The sequence below is a fragment of the Haemaphysalis longicornis genome, unplaced genomic scaffold (assembly GCF_048455015.1).
Source record: "Haemaphysalis longicornis isolate Haplotype H1 unplaced genomic scaffold, Haemaphysalis longicornis Haplotype H1 scaffold_263, whole genome shotgun sequence".
In the NCBI taxonomy this organism is placed as follows: domain Eukaryota; kingdom Metazoa; phylum Arthropoda; class Arachnida; order Ixodida; family Ixodidae; genus Haemaphysalis; species Haemaphysalis longicornis.
In genome coordinates, this window is record NW_027526322.1 from 255,553 (window position 1) to 273,329 (window position 17,777).

General features: G+C 48.8%; 1 protein-coding gene across 1 annotated transcript in view; it reads left to right on the plus strand.

Annotated features, from left to right (window-relative positions):
- Positions 1-17,777, plus strand: part of LOC144172891 (serine/threonine-protein kinase NLK2-like) — a 74,511-nt gene that overhangs the window by 48,852 nt on the left and 7,882 nt on the right. The window contains 8 exon segments of the mRNA XM_077701482.1: positions 6,296-6,425; positions 7,809-7,864; positions 10,167-10,273; positions 10,374-10,459; positions 12,952-13,350; positions 13,892-14,090; positions 14,788-14,884; positions 17,749-17,777. Of these exon segments, the coding sequence (XP_077557608.1) occupies positions 6,296-6,425; positions 7,809-7,864; positions 10,167-10,273; positions 10,374-10,459; positions 12,952-13,350; positions 13,892-14,090; positions 14,788-14,884; positions 17,749-17,777 (1,103 nt within the window).

The window sequence follows — 17,777 nt, forward strand, 5'->3', positions numbered from 1 at the left end:
CTGCCGCCTGACGACTGACTGTGGCCCGCTGGCTGTGCGCAGTTCCCCCTTGTCTTAGCGCGTCGGCTGGAGTTGTCGTCCGACGTACCGTGCCAGCGTAGTTATATCCTCGTAGTTTAAATTATTGAGAGAGAGAGGGGGGGGGAGGGGTAAAGTGTCGAAGCTTTGGAGATTGTGTCCGTGGTAACGCCGTCCATTCCGATAAATTTTTCGGGGGCAATTTTTTTGTTTAGTGCTATTTCATCAGGATGTCTTTGTAGTCACCTAAAGATATAAGCAAACTACCATGGCTGCGGAAGGGATTCTGAAATGGTCATGCGCGACTATTATCACACAAAGACCATTCTTGTTTTTCTTTTGTTTGTTTTTGTTTCCTGCTCGTTCACTATTGTTAGCTTTTCCCCACTCCCGCTTGACGAAAAGTGTGCTATAAGAAACGCGGCGCACGACTGTGCTCACCTGCCGCACTTGTTTCTGTTAACCGGCTCTGGGCAGTTTTCTACTCGTTTTGACCGAAGGGCCGCTTTGTCCACAAAAGCGTGCGCCGCGCACTGCGCCCCCTTTCGGGAGTCAGTAGCCACGGCAGGTTCTCGTTCTTTGTTCGCTGAGGTCCGATTCGGCGTCGTTTCTTGCGGCATTCTGCTGTGGTGCAGTGCCTGCGCGCAGTCACTTTTCCCGCGAAGCGACGTCAATGCACCGGCGACGGCGCTGGCGCCGCCAACGGGAGCACCGGTGTCCAGGGTTGCGCGCGTGCCTTCGGGGAAATCTGCCGCCGATGTTCGCGGTGCCGGGAAAAGGCGAACGAATTTAGTTAACGGAACCGCGGCGCGCTCCGGTTCGGGGAAACAATCTTGTTGCGACTGGGAGGGTCGTCGGAACTGCTGACGCATGCCACGATTCGGCAGGGCGCTTCGTTTCGCCGTCCGCTGTTCTCGATGCCGTTTTTAAATGCTACCGGTGAAATTTGTTTAATTCAGTTTTATTTCCCAAAAGCAACTAGGCCGCTTCTAGGCTAAACGCTGCTGGAGCAGCTTGACAGAGGCGCAGGAAGCCGTTTCAAGCCACTGCACTCAAGGTACATAAATCACCTACATCACTTCGAGTTGTTGATCAAATTACTCTCGCGTTATAAACGGCTAGTCTCCTGGTTAGCTCAGTTGGTAGAGTGACTGCTCCGGTTTAGCGGTGGTCCCGGGTTCGAATCCTGGACCAGGACGAATTTTCCTTCCAACTCCAAAGTTTCTGAGAAAGCTATACTTGTAGCTGTACGGCTGCATTGAGGTGGATGTCAAACTTTCCTTCGCAGAAACTTACTCCGCCTTGGGGATTTCCCCTAAATCTGGCCGATTAATACATAAATACAGCTGGAATAATACATGGTTTCATAACAAGCTTTACAAGATATGTCAAAGTTTGTCATAAAGCTGTAAATTCGGTAAATAAGAGGGAAAAAAAACGGTTGATAACAGGTCACGAATAAGAATTTAAAGTTTTGGTTCATTCTTACTTATATACCCGTACACTATACATAATCGCTCTGCGAGGAATACGAAAGCAAGAACAAACATGATGTACAACACACTGCATAAGCACATTGTACAACCGGCAGACCAAGAAACACGGAAGCTAAATACAGTAATGACTTTTGTATTCGTGTAATTTGGCACGAGGAAATGGGTGGTTCTGTTTTATTGCCGGAGAACGTTCGATGCCTATCGGAAGAAACAAAACATAGAACGCGTGGAGTAAGAATCGTGTCGGGTGCTCGCCACATATTTGCTTGCTGTGAAAAACCCAGTTGCAGTGTTTGTAGAAACTGCGTGTTTGTTGGTATAGTCATGGTTTCCTGCTACAGTCGTCTCCTTGTACCTGGAGTTTCGATCCCGCCTCACGAGTTCGTTGTCTCCCCTACGGCTTGCCGTTTTAAACCGGACTTCGCGAAACCCACTTGGATGGCGGCGACCAGACCGGGAAACGTACTGTTATTACTAAGTGCAAATGAATGCTTACCTTGCTTACAACCGCACAAGTAAGCCAACCCATGTTGGTTACACTTCTGCAACAGCTTTAATTCGTTTCTACAGAGGGCACCGGCGCCAGTGCTCAGGCGCATGCCATTATTATTTACGAAACATTATTTACAAAATCACCTGCCACAAACGTGTAGTAGAGCCTAATTCGCGATGACGAGTCCCGAGGTGGCGTCTTTGTGTTCTGCCCGCGCAGTGAGGCGCGATTTCCATTCATTATAGCGCCCGCCCGCTAATTCGAACAATTTTGTGCTCCATTTCGAGTTTGGATTAACGAGCTTTTACGGTACTACACTACCTTCCCCCTTCGTCATCTTTCTTTTTTTTGAGCAACCGAGTCTGTCATAGGTTCCTCGGCACCGCTTCCCGAGCACCTTTTTGGTCACAATTCTGCCCTGTCCGTTTGTGACCCACACTGTCGATGCCATCCGTTTTCTGCCGGTGGGATGGAGACCGCAAGGTCCTTATGGTGCAAGAAGTCACTCCGCTTGCGACGGAGTGGGGATTCAGCTCTACTACCAGGTTCGCGTCCTCGTCTTTCGTCGAGGGATATAATCCTGATCGACCTGCGGTGGAGTAAATGCCGTATACCCTGTTGACTGGCTAAGTGAACGGGCGCAGAGGCCTTGGACGTTGGGAAAGCGCGGTCGTCCTTCCCGCGGCAATCAGTGGGCCAGCCGACGTCTGCGCAACTGGGCGAAGACGAGAGGGGACCCCTGAGTGCCAGTTTCCGATTTGAGCCTCAATGTCGGCGGGCGCAAGGCCGCGGCGTCTGCGATTGCTTCAGCCCAATGGGCTGTCGCCGATGCGCGCCCGGGAGTGTCCCGCACGGCCTTGCTTTCATCGGCGGAACCACGAGTTCGTCGAGCGCTAGGTTTCGCCAGCCACGTGGGCGCGGTGCTTTGGCGCCGGCAAGTCAGGCCAGCAGAGCCCGGTGAAGGTGCGTTGTGCTGGATCGCCGCCCGATCAGCATGCGTGCACCATTTTCCACGCCACGTGCAGTGTGGACACCGGCGCCAGTGCGGTGGGTAGTCATTGAGAAACCAACGCGTTTCATATGCCCGATGTCGCCTGTAGGTCGAGCATTTGTCAACCTCGGTTTCGAGACGGAGGAGTTGCCAGACACTCGTATGGCTGTCTTGTCGTTCGCTCCTTCAAGCAAGAAACGAGGCATTCACCGCGGTTCAAATTCAGCGGAGACTCCTCCACGTGGTCTGGCATCCAAAATCCAAAACCGCCGAGCTTGCCACTCCCGATTCGACTATTTTATTCGAAAGTTGGTAACACGCAACCAAAGCTATCCTAGACGTGCGTGCGCGCGCGCGCGTGTGTGTGTGTGTGTGTGTGTGTGTGTGTGTGTGTGTGTGTGTGTGTGTGTGTGTGTGTGTGTGTGTGTGTGTGTGTGTGTGTGTGTGTGTCCGTCCGTCCGTCCGTCCGTCCTCTTTCGCCGTTTTCGGGGCTCTAAGCAGGTGAGCGCGTGTCCAGTAAGCTCGGCTAACCCAGCCTGGGTGTGCCATTGATTGTTGCAGTTGGTGCTGCTTCTGTGCGCAGTGAGTAAGGGCGGGAGTCCCCAAACTCCGGCAGCAATTTTTCTCTACACAAAAGGGGACCCTTATCTCTCGGGCGGCGTCGCATTGATTGTCGCGGGGCGCACGTCTGGCGCGGCGTGATTTGTTGCCCGACCACGCAACCGTCGGCGGACGACAAATGGACGCGCGACGCGGAAGAATAAGCAAGCCGCCGACCTCGTATGCAGAGTGCTGCTGGGCGCGCTATCCTCCGGACGGGACGCTGCAAGGCCCAAGAGCGCGCAACGTCGGAACAGCGGATTTGTGCCACGACTGAACGCGAGGTTCGACCTCGGGCCCCCCGTTTTTATGGGGACTAATTAATAACACGCCGGCGTGGTGGGGTTTCTTTGCCCCGTTGAGAGAAACCCGATGGTCCTAAAATTGTTCCTGCGAAGCGCGGCGATCCGAGCTGTTACTGTGGCGCAGAATTCCGGTTTTTAGTTCGTTTCAGGAGCGTCCGCTCCGAGTGGTGGGTACGGGGACAACCTACTGCGGCGCTCCAATTAAACGGGCTGCAGTAGAGAATGTTGCCGTGATCAGACCATGGGTACCCCCAAAGCGTGCGCTTCAAAAAGAATTCAACCTCCGCTCGAATAAATGCCGACTCGATCGCGGCAGGGTATCCTCCTTTGCAGTGGTCACCATGCTCAGGGTACATGCTTATAAGGGGACGCTACCAGGAGTGTACCGTCTTTTGCCTGCCGTAGTGTGCCGAAAAAGACCTGGCGTACACTGTCGGCGGGACGATATTCGGGTGCTTGGCGTCCAGGCGCACCGCGCGTTCGTCTTGCAATTCGAATCGGAGCCGACAGTGACGTGTCTTTGTTTACCCTTTTCGCCCTTCGTACGTTTGGCGGGCAGTGGCGGTGGGTCCGTTGGAGCTCGACTGTACCGCAACCGAGGATGCTTGGGTTACCGTGCCGTGCGCTGCTTCGCGAGGGCGCGTGCTGGTTAACAAACCCCGAACAGACCCTCAGTCTTCAATTTCACTTCCCTTTCCCCCACTTATTTTGCCACGACACCATTGTAGACGCTGTCTTGGAATGGCCGAGGGTCCCTAGGCCAAACAGTGGATGATGTCGCGGACCGATTTGTCAGACTCGGTGTATGATTACTCAATGTTCCTACAATCACGAGTTCTAAGAACATCGCTACTTGTTTACTGGTTGTTAAGCACTAGTAAGCCTTGGTAAGCACTAGTAAGTAAGCACCTGGTGAGGGGGTCAGTGTGGCGCGTTGATTTTCGCCGGCTGTGTTTATACGAGGTCGCGAGAAGGCTTATGTCATCACCAAACTCAAAGGTGAAGCCCTTAACCACCACCATCGTGTTTGCGAAATGCGCGGAACCCTGTCGCGCGGTGTTTGTACGCATGCTAAAGTATTCCATCCGTTTTATATTCCTCGAGGGCGGCATTTCGGCGACCGTGGGAAGGTTCCTTCCTGCGTGCCGTGTTCCACATAAGGCGCTTCCGGTTTTCCGGGCCCTTCATTGAGCGCCGCTTTGTGGCGTGATCCTATTCACCTCCCCTCCGCCCAGCCGCCACGTCAGCAGCGAGCCCCGTCCTGCGCACCGGTTGTTTTATCTGCGCCCCGTGCGTATCGAGCAGCGCAACTTCCGTGTGGCTCTCGTCGTCGTCAAGGCGATCCCCCGTTCGCCGCCGCGCGTGCGGGATCATCCGTGCGCTCCGGTGCACGCGCGCTCGTGAGTGCCGAGCTCGTCCCGCTGACCCACAAAGTGGGGAGAAAGCCCCTTGACCCACATTTCTTCCTCCACCCGCGTCTCTGGGTCACCGGCGGTGCTGTCGCGCTCCCCTTGCCCACCACTGCCTCCTCAGCTGCCGCTTACGTAGTCGGGGGGCGACGCAATCTCCGCCTGTTCAGCTGCGCGCCGCCGCTTTGCATCTGGTGCCCGCGGCACGCGCCAGCCGGGGCCCAGCCCAGCGCTGCCTACGTTCCCGCGCCTACACGTCCGCTGGACAGGTCCTCCGTGCCCGCCGGATGACTGCCGGCCGCTGCCTATGGGCGCCGCCGCCGCCGCCGCCTCGCAGTTCCTCGCCTTTCAAGGCTGACGAACGACGGTGCAGCTACCGTGGGCTGCTGCGCGGATTGTGCGGGGGGGTGCCGTCTGTCATGCTCACCGGCACTTTGTCTCTCGACATTGCGTGGGGCCTCATTACGAGAAGGGGGGGTGCAGTGCCGCGGAGCTGAAAAGTGGGTCACGTTGCACAGTCTTGAGGCGGCCAGCTTCCTGGTGAAAACTTTCCATCAAAGGCTGGCCAGACAGCAAAGGAGGAAAGGTCGCTTGAAAACTGGCGAAACTTTTGCATGCTGATCACAATACACATGCGTCCATGTTAAAGCTGTGATGCTTTCGGTAACCCCCCTCCCCCCCTCCCCCTGAGATTTGTGTGCTGTAGCAGTAAAGTTGGTTCAGTTTGGATTTTGGTCAGATGTTTAGGATTGTTGTGCAAGTGTAGTTGCCACCTGTTACTGTCCACGTCTACCTATGTACGATTATTCATTACTATATAAACAAAGCATTGTTTGCCACTGAATAAAAGCCGAAACATTCGTGAATTTCAGACAATACAAAAAGTCATTTACACTTTAAATTCAGTTTCTCATCAAAGCATCATGTCTTATCATTGATCTTGTCACAGTCTCAGATGGGTGTTGTCCTTGTTGACTGTGCAGGTCGGTCACAGACCCCCGAGATGGCAAGCGAGTGGCGCTCAAAAAGATGCCCAACGTGTTCCAGAACCTCGTTTCCAGCAAGAGGGTCTATCGGGAGATCAAGATGCTCTGCTTCTTCAAGCACGAAAATGTGAGTGCACAATTGGGAGCATCTTTACCGGAAGCTGCAGCTCGGATCTTGTTTTTCTCGCGAGAGAGAGAGAATAACTTTATTTCAAATCCACTTCAAAGGGAGGGTGTGACATTCTGGTTGCCTTCTCAAAAATTTGCAAGCAAAGAGGTGGTCAGGCTACGTTGGCATTCCCCCTTCATGAAAATGATGGTGGGAACACCACCAAAGTGCGGTGGGTGCGGTGTACATTGTGGGTGCGGTGTAGTTGATTTGAGGCTTACAAGAAAGTAGCAGCAAGAACATGCAAACTAGCTGTAACAGATAAAATGAAAAGAAAATAAAAACGTTGTGCAAAGTATAACTGTATAACTGTGATGCAAAAATTAAATTTGGTGGATAGATAGGAAAAAAACTTAGCTCATAGTAGATCAGTCGTGCTGTTCGAAACAAGATGCTTGGGTTAGACTGGTTAGCCAAGGGCAAAATGTTATGCAGTTGGTGTGCGAAGCAGTATTATCAGAAGTGCATTCCAGATAGTGGTAATGTGGAGGGTGCTCATCTTTGACGACCCTGAGGTGAAAGGAGGAGTGAAGCTGGCAGAGGTGCCAAATTACGCAATGTGGTGTGAGCATGTGACGTCTTAAAGTAGCCTAGTGGGCTCAAATTAGGGGCATAGGCTCGATTTTTACAAGCCTCCACTCGTTTTACAATTCTCGTTAATTAAACACCTGGAAGCTAAGTAATTCTACTGCAAGAAATATGTGCCTCGTCCTAATGCCTACCTGCAAAAATGGCAAAATTAAGTAAAGTTGTATTGTAGTTTTCTCTTAAAGCTCAGTGGCAACTTAAAATGAATTGTTCCGTATATTCCATGGGCGTCGTAAAGGCCTTAGCAAGTTTTCCTAGAGGGAGTCGTGCGACGCATGCTGGGGCTGCATATGGGGAACATAAAAATAAAGGCGATTGTAGCATCTGTTTTGTTCGTGCTGCAGTAGCAATTGTCTAGGGAAACACTGCCCAGTGAAACAAATGTCTAGGGAAACTCTGCAAAGACTACACTTGCAAATATTTTTTTCTAGGTGTCAAACCACTGGGCTTTGTCCGGGCTGAGCCGGACAGATTGTCACCGTTATCTCAAAATAGTTGAAAGAGGCCAGTCCTTGACCAAATTTGCGTGCAGCCTGTTTTCCAGTGCTGAACGTGGTGTACATGTGGCTCCGGGTAAAAATGTGTCCGTAGCACGTCGCGGCACGCCATCATTGCAACTCGCTCCTCACTGACCAAGGGATCGCAACCTTCGAGGAGTGGGACTTTGTCGTGCCGGTGTCATTGTATCCACGTTCTTGCCCGTTCATTTAACAGAGCAATTAACCCAGAGTTTTTCTTTTCTCCTTGTGACAGGTTTTGTCAGCACTGGATATCCTGCAGCCTCCTCACTTAGACTTCTTCCAAGAAATGTATCCTTTTCTTCCTTGTGTCCTGCGTAACATCTGTCTGAGCAGCCCTAACTGGAGGGGAGGCCTTACAGTTCCAAAGCAATAGCACTTAGTAAGCACTGAACTGATTGGGACGAGTCTAGTTGTGTTTTAGAGAAAGCTTTAACTGTAGGCAACAATAGGTCTTTGAGCTTAGAGGACCTCGCTTAACACTTTCTTGCCCATGCCTGTTCGAATCCATAGCAGTTATCGATGCTGTCAAGTTTAAATTTTGATATTTTGCCATTCGAATTTGGTGCTTTTTGAGTGTGCCGTGAGAGCTGGCGCCCATCTACTGAGTAGTTGAGACACGTACATCCTCTTTGCTTTTTTGTTGTTGTTGTTTTGTTTTTCTGCACGGCGGCAATTTTTTAAGTCATGGAGTCATGGGATAAGTGCTGTGAAGATGCGGCGATGCCGTTGACGCTGCATTTATAGCGATCTGGACGCGCCTACAAGCGATTTTTTTGGATGATATTAGCAGCACCAACTTCGAGGACGGCTTTCACTATAATCGGATTTTAGGATGGAAAGCGAAGGTGCATAAAACCAGTCTGGAACCTGGTACCCCTGTTCGACAGAAGCCCCAGAAAATTCAAAAGTATCGAATAACAAAAGAATGGAGCAGGAAACCAATGTTTTCTGCGATGCTTGTGCGGCCAACCTTTTTTTTTTTGTTTCACAAGTTCGAGGAACTGCTTTCCCCAGTGGCACAAAAGTCACTACGGATAACTGTTTTTTGCAAGTCAAGAAATTCGGCAGTTAGGCATTCCATATTTCCAGCAGTTTTGCACTGCTAATATGTGTACAAAATATACATCATCAATTTTTGTGTTTTTTCTATGTGGAGCAACACCGATGTTTTTGCTTATCTTCTGTTACAACATTTTTCTCTGCAGCTTTTTTTTTTCACGTATTCTTGTTTGAAACAATTATCACTGCAAAGGAAATTTAACCTTATACATTTCGATACCATACACATATATGTTACATATTATTTGCACCAGGGAAAGAAGTATTTGCTAGACTACCCAAAATCACTTTTTTCCCCTGGGCAGGAACGTGGTTATTAAGTTTTGAAAGTCTAAAAATATGAGGCTTTAAATTTTGCAATGTCGTATCCTGTTAACCACTACTGATGTCAAATCACTTCAAGTTTCAGTGGTCAGAGGATTCACAGCAAACAAAAACGTTAATAGTGTTGAACCTAAATATGACCCTGGGACCTTGAAATTTTGTTGAATCGGGACCTTGATAAAATTGAGAAACCATTGAGCCTTCGGGCAACAACCTTGGAAGCTGAATTTGTTCTTATTAGGACTTCGTTGCTGGCTAGTTATGTAATTCATGACATATGAAGGAATAAAACTGCAAAAGATGAAGACAAAAAATTGGCCACGCATCAGCTCCTTTCATTTCAAATGACGGCGAAAGACTAGAGTCGTCTGGCGCCCCAGCCAAGTTGTAAACGCCTCCCTTCTCTTTCCCGCTCACCTCTCGTGCTGTTCCTCTCCTGCCTCACTCCTCCCAAGATAAACACGCAAGCGGTTTGCTCAAGTCAATTTAAAATTGCCGCGTTCGACTGCTCCACACCGAATGCCTCGATGCCAGCGCTGCCGTACGGCGGAGACATGCGTGAATCGAGGCACCTTAATTACTCCACGTGCATTCCAAGCGGAAGGAAACCATGGGCAACCACTTAAGTATTTTTCTGGACGTATCTTTCAATAAATCAACCATCCGTGTATTTTTAATAAAGAAAACACTGCGAATATCACTTATGTATTGATTTTCTTGCCCCAGATAAGTGTGATGTTTTGTTCTGGCTCGACAATCTTGACAAGTAGGAATATTGCCACCCGACTTAGCTGTTATGTTTGGCTGTGGGTATATACAAACCTATTGTGCCGCACATTTCACTTTGGCCGGGTGTGTGAATCGAGGGACAGACAGACAGACCAATATTTTTGCATTGAAGAAGCCCAAGAAAGACTATCGCCTTTAAAACAAAATGGAGAGAGGGGGCAAACGTCCCTCTCTATTTGCGCAGTTTTATTCCGTTGTATTTTTTTATTTTTCATCTGTACAATCTGGTTTTGTAAAACCTAGAGGTTCAAATGTATAGTTCTTGCCATTTTCATATCTCTCTATTGCGTGCACGCGCGCACACTTGTAGCAAGTTTGTTGTTTGGCAATACTGCGTTGCTGTATCTGTTTATGCTCGGCCTCAAAGCTTTTGCGGCCATCTGAAAGTGTGATGTCCTTGACTGCGACTGTTTCTCAGCTATGTCACAACGGAACTGATGCAAAGTGATCTGCACAAGATAATAGTCTCTCCACAGCCACTCACCTCAGACCACCTGAAAGTGTTCCTCTACCAGATCCTGAGAGGTGAGCACAGCCTTTTCACATTCTTCGAGTCGTTGCTAAATTCCTCATTCAGGCGCAGTCACATGTAGCGCGTACTCATGCGAAATTGCTTTGCTTGCAGGACTGAAGTATTTACACTCTTCAAGGATACTTCACAGGGATATCAAGCCTGGTAACCTCCTGGTAAACAGCAACTGTGTCCTAAAGGTGAGCCCCTGCTCTTACTTCTGGTGTTTAGGTTTTCCGTTTTGTTTTAATACGAACACATTCCCTTGCGCGTGCTACAGAGATAAAAATAAAACGCAAGGAGAAGGGCATGTTGTGCTTGAGTAATAAAACAAAAAGGAAAGGAGGGCACGTTGATGGGCAAAAAAACCTTGGCATGCGTGGAGTGGCGGCAGCTGTTTGGCACTTTCCAAACACATACACATTGCACATTTATACGAAAATGCTAATTCTGTCACGGAGAATGCTCTTACTGCAGCATAAAAAGTCCTTGTGCATCTTTAAATCACCTTCACCAAGAATAGAGAGTTTTAGCACAGCGGGTACTGTCCACTAACACTACGGCGGCGGGTGGCGGGGCCCGATTGGGCAGGTGCGCATTCATTCCGGTAGGGTGGATGGTTCCGCGGGCCAGCCTTTGTCATGCCTGCGCATTCGCTCCACTGAGGGGCAACACCTGCGCAGTCGGGTCCCAGTAACCTGCCACCGTAGCGTGAGCCTCCAGTAGCCACTATGCTAAAACTCGCTAATATAAAAAGCCATGTGGTGTCATGAATATGCCACAAATACATTGACTCGTAACCAACTAGTTACTGAGTTCAGTCAAATGTTCGGCTACGAGCATTTCCCACAAAAATATGAGTTATGCTTGAGGGTACATAAAACTATCGTTTTGTTCCAAATGTAGTCTGTCTCCAGCAGTTCTTTTATATTGGACAGTATCATTTATTTCGTAGTGCATACCACTTTGAGCTCCTTCTTTTTTGACCTTTAACCCCGTGCAGTTTTATAAAGGCATTTTATGAAAATGTTTGTGCGATCCGTGATGTGCAGTTGGTAGTAAAGTGGGAGACCCAGCCTGGGGAGGCGTGACCTGTCTGGCATAGGCCGGGCATTTCTTGACGTCATCTTGACTATACGAAGGCCAAATTCATTAAAGCTGCCATGCAGGCAAAACGCAAGTTTGGTTCATTCGAAATATTGCTTCGTTCGAACCATACTGACACCACTTTTAACGTAAATTTCACTCAAATAAGCTATATAATCAGGAAAAAAGGGAATGGCCATGCAACCCACTAGCTTATTTCCCCCACTGAACCTTTAATGTTATGTGCCAACTCTGCGATTAGCTGGGGCCAGCAAAAGCAAATGCAAATTAGTCGGGAATTATAAGCTTGCCAAACGGGCTATTAGCGCTTAAATTTAGGGCACATTCTTTTTTAGCAGTAAGAATTGAAGGGTATAAACAATAGAAGGTACGAAAAAAAAAAACGAAAACGTACAAGTACCGATGCGTACTGCTGTCGGTGCTGCATGCACTATGCTTGTTTTAGCTGCACAGCAGTGTGGCGCTTTGGGGTTGTCTCGGACGACACTGGCCGGCTGGCGTAAGCAATGGTGTCTTATGTGATTAAATTGGTCGAGTGAACACCATACTTCACGAAATGATTATTTTCTACCTTAACAAAAACAAGCTAGGTACAAAACAAAGCAAAGGCAGAAAACGGCCCTTTGCAGTATGGTGGCGACATCTAGGTTGACTAACGGTAAACAAGGCTCCACAGCAGCTTGAAGATTCGTTCTTGTGATGTCATTGCAGATGTCATGAAAACACGCGATTTGGCAGGAGAATCAAAATTTTCTCATCGTTTGCTGCTGGACAAGCGCTAGGGGCACTATAAAACATGAAATCTTTCGAACAAAACAAACTTGTATTTTGTCTGCATGGCCCTGTTGACGTTGTGCTACTGGGAACAATCCCTGCCACGGCAACCGCTTTTTTGATCGATGCGAAGAGTGAAAACGCCTGGTGCGCACGTTAAAGATCCCCCGGTGTTCAAAATGAATCCGGAGTCCTCCACTGTGGCATGCCTCATAGCCGAGGTTTAGCTATGTTGCGTTAAACCCATTGGCCCTCCGACATAAAAGTGCCCGTCTAAACTTTATACATCAGCTGTATTTTGATACACTGGGAATCCAGCCATGATATTGCATAACAATCCTGATCTATCGTCTTATCACAAACATAGCCAAAAGTATTAAACTTTTCTTTGCCCATACTGAACAATACAAAAACTCGTTCTCCCCTCATGTCTCCAATTGGAATGTCTTGCCAGTGTTCACCCTTGCTGTCACCCAATGTATAATGACTGCATTCGCACCTGTTGATCATGTATCCACAGGTTCATGTATTGAGCTTGTATTCGTATTCATGTATTCTGACTGTGTAAACCCTCTTCTACTTGGACCTCTCAAGGTCCACAGTATTGTACAAATAGGGATATTTGGGGGGCAAAGATTACACTGAGTCTCAGTAAACTTCGTAAAGGCCACAGTAATTCTTGTCTTGCCTTTTGTGTGCACCAGTTCCACCTTTACCGTCGCCCCATTTGGCTCCTATTGTTGTGTTTGTGCAAGTGAAAGCAGTTGTTCAGTCATGGTGGTCGTTGTCCCAACGACTGTTGTCGTTGCAGATCTGCGACTTTGGGCTGGCCCGGCTGGAGGAGCGCGACGAGCAGCGGCACATGACCCAGGAGGTGGTGACGCAGTACTACCGGGCGCCCGAGCTGCTGATGGGGGCGCGCCACTACGGCTCGGCCGTGGACATCTGGTCGGTGGGCTGCATCTTTGCCGAGCTGCTCGGGCGCCGCATCCTGTTCCAGGCACAGACGCCCATCCAGCAGCTGGAGCTGATCACGGACCTGCTGGGCACGCCCCCGCTCGAGGACATGCGGCACGGCTGCGAGGGGGCCCGCGCCCACCTGCTGCGCCGCCCCTCCAAGCCGCCCTCCCTCACGGCCCTGTACACCCTCTCCCCGCAGGCCACCCACGAGGCCGTGCACCTGCTCTGCCAGATGCTCGTCTTCAACCCCGTACGCACTACTCGCACTCCTTGACCGTTTGTTGTGCTGGAACTCGGAGCGAGGGTAGATATAGGAGGCGGAATGGCCCATTGCGGCAAGCGCAGCACGCAAGTGCTGCGCTTGCCGCAATGTCACAATGTCACAATGAAAACCAACGCGGACTACAAAGCTTCCTAGCTTCAATGGTGAAGGAGAGGGTAGTGGCCTCTGATGGACAAAATGATTGCGTCCGTAATTCATTCCAGGGCTGCGCAGAGAAATGCTGATCGCTGCGGTTGTACAGTTTCACCTCCTGCGTAAGATGCCACTAGCTTGCCCTAGGCCAAGGGCTTGCGACGTTATCTGGCCGCCCTTGGGAGCACTATTTCCTCTCCTGTCTTGTTCTTACTCTGTGTACTGGAAGCTGTAGTTTCCAACCACTGGACAACTGGGGGGATTCCTCCTATTTTGGTGGGGTGGAGTACACCAGTAGGCATGGGCATCTGTTTTTGGAGTCAGTGTGGCAAGAGCTCTGCGGTGGCTGACAGTGTGCCCTATGCCCTGCTTGCAGGACAAGCGCATCAGCTGTGCGGATGCCCTCTCGCACCCGTACCTGGAGGAAGGGCGGCTGCGCTACCACTCGTGCATGTGCCGCTGCTGCCAGAGCACCCCCGCGGGCCGACACTATGTGGCCGACTTCGAGCCCATTGCACCGCACGCCTTCGACGACTCCTTCGAGACGGAGCTGCTGTCGGTGCACCAGGTGAAAGGTAAGGGCCTCCTGCCGCTAGTAGGGATTCTGCAAGTACTGCTGCCCTGAAAGCACTGGTTTTGTGCCTGTCAAAACATGTTTACCCTTGCATTGCGCTCCTGCACCCTCCATTCAAACAATTTGTGTATTCTGCCATCCGGCCTTCAGCAGTTCTGGGTCTTGAGAAAGGTTTTCCATGGGCTCGCTGACATGCTGTTTTTGTTTCTGGGTGATAGGTCTTTAAAAAGGGCAACTGTGTGTCTTGCAAATGATTGAAAGCTAATGAATGGGTGGGCTCTTCGTAGACCTATCATAAAAAAAGAGACTGAGGTAGTTTGGTGGCTTTGCAATGTCGCAGTTTCTTGGCTTTTGAGCACCCGCCACTGCTGGGCATAGAAATAGGGGTGCTTGGAATAAAATATCTGCAGCACTCGGCCACATTGTTTTATATGCAGGCCAGATTTTAAAAAATGGGGAAGCACCTGAGCTGGGCCCAGGTGAAGGGCTGCATGGGAATGTAAAAATTGTCAAAGAAGTTGCTTCAAAAATTGTTTTTACGTTTCAGTGGTCACCTGCCCTAAGGGCCAATAACATCAATGTACAAAATAGAGTACTTAGACTTAATCTACTCCACGCTCTACGTGACTGTCTGTGTTCTAATTTTGCACGCCACTGTAGAGCCTGTCTGACACTGTCCTCGTCGCTGCTCCTTGCAGAAAAGCTGCACAAGTTCATTCTGGAGAGGTGCGCTACGTCCAACCGGGTTCCCCTGTGCATCAACCCACTGTCGACCGCTTTCAAGAGCTTCGCTAGGTGAGCGCCACTGCCCTCACACACATTCTCGTACACAAAGTTCAGCAGGTATTGCTGCTCAGCAGCCCAATCCCACTACAGCAGAATCCAACGGGCCCGCAGAAAGTTTTTGCCGTGGAAACTTTGTTTTGATCAGTTGCACAACATTCCTAAGCAATGGACACTCGGTAACCACACTGGCATCATCCATTTGCACCACACTAGTGCCCTCACCATGTGCCAATAGACTCTTGCGTCAAACACGTTAGGTACCTTGGTGGTTGCTGGAACTGACTCGTCCTGAGCATTGGCTTCTACCAGAGAAAGGCACATCACCGGTGTGTGAACTTATTGTGATCTCCTAATTGTGAGTTGAGAATCTTGCAATCGGGCTTACAAGTCATACCTCTCATGTAACTCCAGGACAACATCGCTATGATGCACTAGAGGCTGAGGTGCAGCTTTGTCTCAGTGTGGCTTGGTTGTGGCCTGATAGTGTTGTGACTGGGCTCTTGATGATAGCCCGCATTGGAGTAATGTTACTGGCGGGCTCCTTATCGGTGAGTTGCATCTGTTCAGATGATGGTGATGGTATGAGGAGAGTAACGACTTTGCAGCATAACGGCTTTCGAGCTCTGCCCAAAATGAGCAGGCGCACTGCTCGCAGCTTCTCGAGCTTTCATGGGCACAAATCCAACCGTGGCAAAACCGACGGCACGAGAGAATTCAAGCTGCTATCATGCAGTGTTAACCACATTGTCATTGCCTTCAACAGGGTTCGCACAGGTCCTTGAAAACCTTGAAAACCCTTGAATTTAGAAGTGTCAATTTCAAGGCCTGGAAAGTCCTGGAATTTTTAAATGGTCCTTGAATACCCTTGATTTTTCCGGAGAGAATCAATGGCCCTGCCTTTTCACAAGAATTTAAAGTGTTTGTCGTGGATTTTAGGTGTTAACAAATGTAAAGAAACATTGTAACAATCAAGTTTCAGTGTATTGCGTAAAATTACAAGTTTGGTGGATTTTCATTATTAAAAGGCAACATTGGGAGCAGGCACTTGTCATCCAATCCATATCATGATACAATCGGTGAAAGCCGGCTTCTGTTCTCTATCTTGCATCTTCCATCTAGTCTGTGCCTCATACGCTCCATCTACCAGGGTTCGCACAGGTCCTTGAAAACCTTGAAAACCCTTGAATTTAGAAGTGTCAATTTCAAGGCCTGGAAAGTCCTGGAATTTTTAAAGGGTCCTTGAAAACCCTTGATTTTTCTGGAGAGAACCAATGGCCCTGTCTTTTCTCAAGAATTTGAAGTGTTTGTCATGGATTTTAGGTGTTAAAAATGTACAGAAACATTGTAACAATCAAGTTTCAGTGCATTGCGTGAAATTAAGAGTTTGGTGGATTGTCATTATTACGAGGCAACATTGAGAGCAGCACTCCTCAATAGAATCCATGTCACGATACAATCCAGTGAAAGCTGGCTTCTCTTCTTTATCTTGCATTGCCCATCTAGTCTGTGGACGGCCGCTCATTGCCTGTTTGCTGTGCCTCATACGCTCCATCTGCATTTGCTCTTACGTGCAAATGGTGGACGTGTACATAGTTTGTCCTACCTTGCAGCAACACTTGCTGATTTAATTTCAGCAGATACTCTTGCTGACAAAGCAGAAGATGCAGGCAACATTAATGGAGTTTTGAAATCGAACAGCCTCAGCAAAACACTAAGAAAAAAAGGAAGACCTCTAAATACCAACTGTGAAATAAAAAATAAAGCTGGAGGAGCATTCACGAACTTGTTAGCGCCTATCTAAATGTGTACTAATGTGCTTAGGTATTGGGCAATAAGAAAATTTTGCATTGAATTGAAAAAAGTTATAAATAATCCAAGATAAAACATTAGATGGGGGCCTTGAAAATGTGTTTTCTGGTCCTTGAAAGTCCTTGAAAACCCTTGAATTTTTGCTTTTGAAGCCCGTACGAACCCTGACTACGTTTGCTTTTACGCGCAAATGGTGGCCGTGCACATAGTTCATCCTGCCTTGAAGCAACACTTGCTTCAGCTGATGCTCTTGCTGACAAAACAGGAGATGCAGGCAACATGAACTAAGTTTTGAAATCAAACAGCCTCAGAAAAACACAAAGAAAAAAAAACCTGTAAATACCAGCCATGAAATAAAAAAAAATAAAGCTGGGGGAGCATTTACGAACCCATTAGCACCTATCTAAATGTGCACTAATGTGCTTAGGTATTGTGCAATAAAAAAATTTTGCATTGTGTTGGAAAGGTTATAAATAATCCCAGATAAAACATTAGATGGGAACCTTGAAAATGTGTTTTCTGGTCCTTGAAAGTCCTTGAAAACCCTTGAATTTTTGCTTTTGAAGCCTGTACGAACCCTGTTCAAACAATGGTGCACTTCATAGTCACAGCAGTGGCATGTGGATGCTGTGGCATCAAGATCACGAAAAGCAATGCTATTACAGCAATGACTGTGCACGCATTTGCGCCAGTGGCTCTGGCTGGGGTAGATTCGCGATTTGAGGCTACACCCACTTGCCACAATACACAAATGGAATTGTTAGGAAAAACAAAGACCTAGTGCGGCTGAGCTATTGACACTTTGAAATAAAACTCCCTTAAAATTCTCAAAATCCAGAACCCACACTCATTAGCTCAAACGTGTACTGTTGTGCCTGTTCGACGGAAACATTGGGCTGGGCTAGCAGAGCCAATGGTTTCTATAACTGAAACAGTGTGTTCCATGTTTTGTAGTGAAGTTCAGAAGCAAGGTAAGAATGTGAGTTATAAAAGAAAGCTCACAGTGATGCCACTGTGCCACAGTGATGTGTGCCTCATTCCGACCTGCTGTCGCGTTCCCCCAGCTCTACGGTGGCGCACCCCTCGGAGCTGC